Below are 7,706 nucleotides of genomic sequence, written 5' to 3'. Positions count from 1 at the left end.
TTTCCCTAGCATTCTGTGTCGAATTAGTTCAGTTAATTGATATTGAAGAAAAATTGCACACTCTTGTATTAAGAATATAGAACCAGATGTTTCAACTATCTTGCTGTCACTTTGAACCTCTACATCTGGCCATAATTCAGACAGAGAAGAAAACGCGCCATAAACACCAGAAAGTTCAGTATGCACCAGCAACAGTAAAACTTTATGGTAATATTATACTCAATGCATGTACTATCATTATCAACTATCACAAACACAGTAAAGCAGAAAGGCTATGGAAAAACCTGTAGACCACCCTCGCTAAATATTCGAAGCAAATTAAGGCTTGTAACTGCAGCGACCCAACTGGAACCAATCGCGACAACCTTCACCTCTTCGCCTTCAAACCTCATTGACCACTATATGTTGCATATTACATCAAAAGTCAGCAAATCATTTTATTTTCCATCCTGACCCAACATAAAATATCTGAAGAAGCGTTGTCTAAATGGGTTTTCCGACCTCACTGTTACTGGCCCAGCTGCTAAACGGGCGATACATAAGAGTACTCATGTTATTCTCTCCCTTGCAGGGATTTGCAAAAACGCATCCACTTTCATTTATTGATGCCATAGTGAAGCCAAAGTAGTCGGTCATTGATGGAACTCGTGGACCTCTTCCAGTATCATGAAAATCTATCTGCATGTACAAAAGTATGCACAAGTAGATTCAATTACACGTAAAAGAAACATGCGTATGACTCTCTCTCTCTCTCTCTCTATCTCTCTTTGAGCAAATGGTTAAGGGGAAGAACGAATTCAAATAATCTCACTCTAGTACCTCGATATGGGAGTAGCCCTCGTGTTCAATTGTAGTTATGCATCCTAGCATATTGTAACACAAGAATCGCCTTTTCCCTGACTGTGAAGGTGTAGCACATGACTGAAAAGGGCCTTGCATTCTGTGATTGGTTGATGCCACTATGCTTCTAGAAATCCCGTTTACCAAATCCAAGTTATCCTTATGAGACTTGTGTGCTTTTCTCCTGTGACCAAATGCAGAAGGTAGTTTTTTCTCATCATTAGACTCTTCATCTACATCTTCGTCGTCGTCATCAATGAAAGTTCTTCTCCTCAATCTTTTCCTGACAGAAGGATGAGATTCTCCATTACTATCTTCCCCGCCATCACTCGACCCACCAGATGCCCCAGAAAGCTCTTCATCGTTGTCCTCATCAAACAAAAGAAGCCCGTTACCCTTCTTTGACAGTATGCTTGGAACACCTTCTGTAGGAGAAGCCATAGACGATGGAACCACTGAATACCAAATTCCATACCTTCCCTTGACATCAATGACAGCCAAATCATTCCCATTCGGTTTCCACGCCATACAGCATATTCTCTCCTCGAAGATCTGCCTATCTATATCCTGCTTCTGATCAACATTCCAAACAAGAACTTGTTTGTCCAGACCAGAGGTAGCTATGTACTTCCCGTTAGGAGACCATTCCAAGTAACATAGATGCTCCACATGATCACCCCTCAAGGAAAAATGCTTCTCCCCAGTAAATTTATCATACATCACCACATCATTTCTCAAACCCGGCACAGCAAGGATTCTCCCATCAGGACTCCATCTAAGAACATTAACGATGGAGGTGTCTGAGCCTGTATCGGGTGCAATGCCCTGAAGCGTATAGGAAGCAGTTCCAGTCTGGAGTTCCCAGCATATCACAGTCCCAGTTGAGTCAAGTGAAGCCAAGAGTTCACCATTAGGTTCAAAATCTAAGCCAGTCACAGGTCCTTTATGTCCTTTCAGAACCCTAGCAATTGAACCATCGATCGTATTGATGAGTTTAATTCCTTCATCATCTCCAGCAGCTGCCAACAGACTGCCTGAACTATTAAACGCAAGCACACGGATTGGCAGCGTAAATCGGGTTATGTTCGTCTGAAATTCCCCACCTGCAACAGAGATGAGAGTCAATTTCTCAACAGGAAGCTCCATATCCATGAACACAACCCCAAACTCTGAAGTATCAACTCGTCAGATTCAATCAATTTCACTGAAATTACTCACCCCTTTATAAAAAAAATCAAGAAAAAAAAAATTGAAGGACAAACCACGAAACCCGTTTAGTATAGACCCAAAACAAATCCGACGAAGGTTACAAACATAATAGAAATTCCGGAACGATAGGACAAACAGAAATTTGTTAACGAGAGATACTTGGGAACTTATAGAGCTTGACAGAGTGATCGATAGATCCAGAGGCGAGGCAAGTGGAGTTGGGGCTGAGGGCCAAAGAGGTGACGCCATCCTGATGGTGGCGAAGAATAGTCAACGGTGAGGTGGAGGGCGAGGCTTCGTTGTGGACTGAGATGGTCGGATCTGAGGAAGAAGACGTCACGAGATGCACCGCCTTCTGATCCCACAAAATCGAGCAAAACGAAGCGCCGTGGCCGCCGACCTTGTGGGCTTCCCGGAGTTTTAGGGATCTCATCTTCATTGGAAATGTTGTTCTGGTTTTGGTTCTAGGGCTTCTTAGATGATGGATCTGATTTTGGGGCTTTTTTCAGCTTTTGTTCTTTGATTTTGGCGCCAATTGAGAGTTTGTAAGTGGCGGGAATCTCATCAATTTTGTTTTTTCTTCTTTCCTATCATATTAAATAAAAGGAAAAATACATATATAATTGGTTAATCGATTTACCCAATTAAACTATGTGTATGTATTTATATGTATGTATGTATACACATATACATATATATAAACACACTCATATAAACTATTATATATGTGTATGTGACCAGGGCAATATCAGTGTGTTTATATCTATACTAATAAAAAAATTAAACTATTTTTGGTCAATCAATTTCACTGATATTAACTCGTCAACACAACCCCAAACTTTTTTGGTCAATCAGTTTCGCTGATATTAAACTATGTGTATGTGTTTATATGCATGTATGTATGTATACGTATATATGAGTGTGTTTATATGTATGTATATGTGTATATATATACATATATATGTGTATATATGTATATGTATGTGTATATATATATGTATATATATTTATATGTATGTATATGTGTATATATATATGTGTATATATATGTGTTTATGTGTGTATGTATATATATGCATGTATATAGATATATCTATATGTGTATGTGTATGTATATGTGTATGTGTATATTTTTATTATTTAATTATTTAATTTTTTTATTAATTTATTATTAATAATATATTTATTATTTATTAATTTTTATTTTAAATTTTATTCTTACGCGATGATGTGACTGTTATTAAGAGAAATTGAAATTTTTCGTCAGGATATAAAATTTGTGTTTTGTGTTTGTTTATGTGCGATTATTTTACGGTAAAGATTTTTTTATCAATAATTTAAAAGTATAGGATTTATTTTGAAATAAACTAAGATATTTTTTAGCTAAAAAAAGTATATGTATTAAATTGAGACCCTTGAAAATTGAAAATATGTATGTTTTTTTATAAATAAAAAAATATGCATGTCAAATGTGATATGATGTTTATTCCATATAAAGTTTTAGAAATTCTAAAGCATTTACAGTTATGAATCATTTATCTTTATGCAAATATATGTATATCGATAGTTATTTATATTTATATCTAAGAAGTATTAAAGATTTGGTCGTGTGAATGGTTGTCAATATCATAGCTAATTAAATAAAAATGATTCTTTATTCTTACCCTAAAGATGGCATGTAAACAATCATGGGATATGTGAGGTTATTTTATGTTTTATGAATACCTATACTATATCATATATGTATTATTATAAGCATTACAAAAAAAAACATATAATTTCTAACGGATTTTTTTGTCCGTAAGAATTTTCAACAAAATTTTCCATTGAAAATTTCTAACGGATTTTCCAACCGAAATTCGTTAGAATATATTTCAACGAAAAATTCAAAACATATTATCGATTTTGATCCCGATTCCGACCCCGCAAACTCAATTCTAACCACCAACCCGACTTTAAATAGAACCCGAAACTCTAAAATTGAATCTCCGAACTCACTGTTCGATAGGTCATCCATTCTCCCACTACTCCAACATAAGTAGCTTAACTCTAAAGTATTAATTTACAAACAACCAACTTTTTTAAATTAAACTTCTAATATAATATAACATTTATGTATATACATATAAATATTTAAACATATATATACATATACATATATATACACACATATCGATATATATACATATATAAATGTGTTTATATATATATATATATACTCGTTTAATTAAATACACATATGTATCCACAATATATATATATATATATATATATAATATGTATCAATATTTATATGTGTTTATATATATATATATATAAATATATATTTGTATATATATTCTTATACGTATAAATAAAAATATATACATGTGGGTATTTGGAATGTTATTTTCAAACGAAATCTATTAAAATTCTGTTGGAAATTTTTCAATCGATTTTTTCAACTAAAATCCATAACAGAAATCCGTTGGAATTGTATTGAAAATTTCAACTGATTTTTCCAATGGAAATAAGTTGGAAATATCGTTGGAAATTTTCAATCGAAATCCGTTAAAAATATCGTTGGAAATTTTCAACCAAATTTTTATTGGATCCATTGGAAATCTCAACATAATTTTATTAAAAATCGTCATTGAAATACCATTGAAATTAATTGAAAAATGTTCAATAAATACATACGTTGAAAAAATCCATTGGAAATTGTGTGTTTTCATAGTGAAATAAGAATAAGACTAAAGTCTTGACTGGATCGAGATTTTGTTAATTGAAAACTAAAAAAAAACTATAGTCAATTGATCACTTACGTTACGAGTCTTAAATTTATAACCCGAAACACTGCATATCCGCAAGTATACGAATGTCATAGTACCGGAGTCGATCAGAGAGACTTATGTGGTTAAATTAGGAATCGACTAAAACTAAAATAAAAAATAAAAAAAAAAAGTGGAAATTGGTTTTGTGGTTTTTGGATTTAGGGTAAGCTAAAAGAAATAAAAGGAAGCAAAGAAATCAAAAGGCGTGGAAAGACAATCAAATGGAAAAGTTATGGATTTCGGGATTCACCGAACATGTGAGGATGTGATCAAGGATAAGAATCTACGTCATGTTTCTCTAAAAAGTGGGATTCAAAGACTAAGGTTGGGTTCGACTCTTTCGAGTCGAATACCCGCTATCCAAGAGACCAATCTACCCACTTTTGTAGCTTAGAATGAAATCCTAGATGCATTAAGTGCCCTTGTCATGATCCTAGATCGGATTGAACCGAATTTCTTCGCACTCAATCATAATCCATTTGGATGAATGATGCAACAAGTCAAAATATCATGTCTCCATGAAAATTCTAACTCTAAGACCAACTCAATGGATTTTCATCTCATGAGAGGCATTAAGATTCATTCACCAACCCAAGCAACCATTCTCAACCATGGCATCCATTTCATTCACAAATTAACCCTAAGTTTCCTAAGGGGTTCATTCAAAGAGGGATAGAGAGATTAAGCATAGAAATCGTCCATAGAGAGAGAGTAAGAAGCATAAATCAAGCAATAACATAGATTCACCAAGTGGGTTCACACATCCTTCCATGAATGTTCACTCTCACCCCATAACTAGCTAACTACTCACAAACCATGTTCAAACTCAAAACAAAACAGCGACAAAAGATGGAAATCATAAGAGAGAGTAGAGAGATACTCAAGAATTCTTCAATCTTCAATAGAGTCTCCTCCTTCTTCTTTCTCCTCCAAGAACTCTCCTTTTATCTCCTAGCTTCTCCAATTTCTGCCCTCTCCAAGTCTGTGGATTTTTTGCCTCTTTTCTCCTCTAAAACTAGGGCAATTTTTCCGAAACGGCGTAGCTTTGGCAAAGTTTGTACATCAGTCCGAACGGACTGCTTCCTAGTCTGTCAGGTCCAGCAATGTCGGTCCAACGGACTGTGCGTTGGTCTGTTGGGTCCAGCAGGACGGACTGCATTATGATCCGTCGGGTCCAGCGTGTTCAGTCCGAACGGACTAATTCCTGGTCCATCGGATCTGTGTTCTGTCTAGAAAATTTTGCTCATGACTTCTCTGTTTCGTCCCGAAGTCCATCGATACCCCCTCGGATTTCTAAAATGGTTACAACCAAGTCCCAAGGACCTAGAGATGGCTCTAATATACCTAAGAATATGTAAAAATCGTGTGAGACCAAAGGCATAAATCCATATAAAATCTGAGTCATCATCAATATTCTATTATTTTACTTTTTTTAACAACTTTTAAAATCACTTAAAGGCAAAAATCATTTTTTTAAGATTTTTGGGTAAAAAATATTGATCAAATTCTGATATATCTTGACAGATTAGAATAGAGATATAATATATATTTAAAAAAAATAAAATGTAAAAAACATACCTCAAATTTTGTTTTTTTATAAAACTCTTTTTTTTTAAATATGAATTATGGTAAAAATGGTAAAAATCTTATCTTTATATAGACATAGGTATAGTGGCAATTTTTTCAAATAATGGATATTTTTGTTTTAAAAATAATTTGAATATTTATTTTTTAATAAAAAATTCTAATAATAAATCAAATCAACACAACTTGATATCATCATCCATTGATATATATTTGATACAAATTTAGGTATATATTTAACAATTTAAAAATTGAATATTTATATGCACATTTAGACAAGTTGTTATATATTTGTAGAATTTTTCCTTTTATTATAAGTATCTCAAATATAATAGATAAAATCAAATTGGATATTACCATATTATAGGATATTATTCATATGTCTTGTAATATTTTTCATAATCTTCATAGGAGGTAGTTGATGATCTTTGCCATGATTCTTTGTCATTAAAGGCACAAGCATACCTACATATTGCTGCGATGAAGCCTGAAAGGGACACTGGGATTTGGTGTAGCAAACTGATGGCTCGGATTTTATCTGGATTTTATACGAGTATGCCTTTGGTTTCTAGACGGTTTCCACACATACTAGGCATATTAGAGCCATATTTAGGTCTCTGGGACCAGGTTTTGACTATTGCAGGGACTCGAGAGTTTTCGGGACGAAACGGAGAAGACAGAAGCATAATATCCCAGATTTTAGGTCTGGAACGGACGGACTCATATGCCGGAACGGACGGACTAGACCCGGAAGAAGAGAAAAGTGGAGAAAGTGAAGAAATCTTCCGGTCCGGAGCTGACCAAATCTGGTCAGCCCCGGACCGCAGGAAGAGTCTCCAGTCCGCCCGTTCACTCCGCCCGTGCACGGCTGACCAAGCCAAAACGAAGAACTACTGGTCCGGAGCTGACCGTGACAGGTCCGCCGGACCAGCACGCCGCTGCCCCTCCTCAGTCCGCCTGCGCAGCCCAGTCAGCCGCGGAAATCTTCCGAAGCCCTGGTCCGGAGCTGACCAGGTTTGGTCAGCCGGACCAGGAGCAGTTTTCTTCGCGGTCCGTCGTCTTCATTTACGCCCGGTCCGCCGGACCAAGTCTTGGTCCGGCTGACCGCGTGACCTGAAACACATTAAGTCCGAGTTTTTCGGACTTTTTGAAGAGGGCTCGATTTGGAACGAAACAGGAGGCGATTTTCTCTCATCCAGAAGACCTAGGGCCGAAATCTTGAAGGAGAAACAAGGAGTTTGCTTTGGTTTGAAGATTGAA

At 35.6% G+C, this 7,706-nt stretch overlaps 1 protein-coding gene across 1 annotated transcript in view; it reads right to left on the bottom strand.

Annotated features, from left to right (window-relative positions):
• LOC104804979 (WD repeat and HMG-box DNA-binding protein 1) overlaps nucleotides 1-2,533 on the bottom strand; it is a 5,462-nt gene extending 2,929 nt beyond the window's left edge. Inside the window, exons 1-4 of the mRNA XM_010529367.2 lie at nucleotides 2,209-2,533; nucleotides 820-1,943; nucleotides 502-678; nucleotides 285-398 (exon numbers count right to left, since the gene is read on the bottom strand). Coding sequence (XP_010527669.1) covers nucleotides 285-398; nucleotides 502-678; nucleotides 820-1,943; nucleotides 2,209-2,488 — 1,695 coding nt within the window. The 5' untranslated portion in view covers nucleotides 2,489-2,533. The remainder of the gene's footprint in view (nucleotides 1-284; nucleotides 399-501; nucleotides 679-819; nucleotides 1,944-2,208) is intronic.
• Between the last annotated feature and the right edge of the window lie 5,173 nt (nucleotides 2,534-7,706).

Source organism: Tarenaya hassleriana, unplaced genomic scaffold (genome assembly GCF_000463585.1).
Source record: "Tarenaya hassleriana unplaced genomic scaffold, ASM46358v1 Cleome104, whole genome shotgun sequence".
Classification (NCBI taxonomy): domain Eukaryota; kingdom Viridiplantae; phylum Streptophyta; class Magnoliopsida; order Brassicales; family Cleomaceae; genus Tarenaya; species Tarenaya hassleriana.
This window is presented reverse-complemented; position numbering and strand designations above follow the sequence as displayed.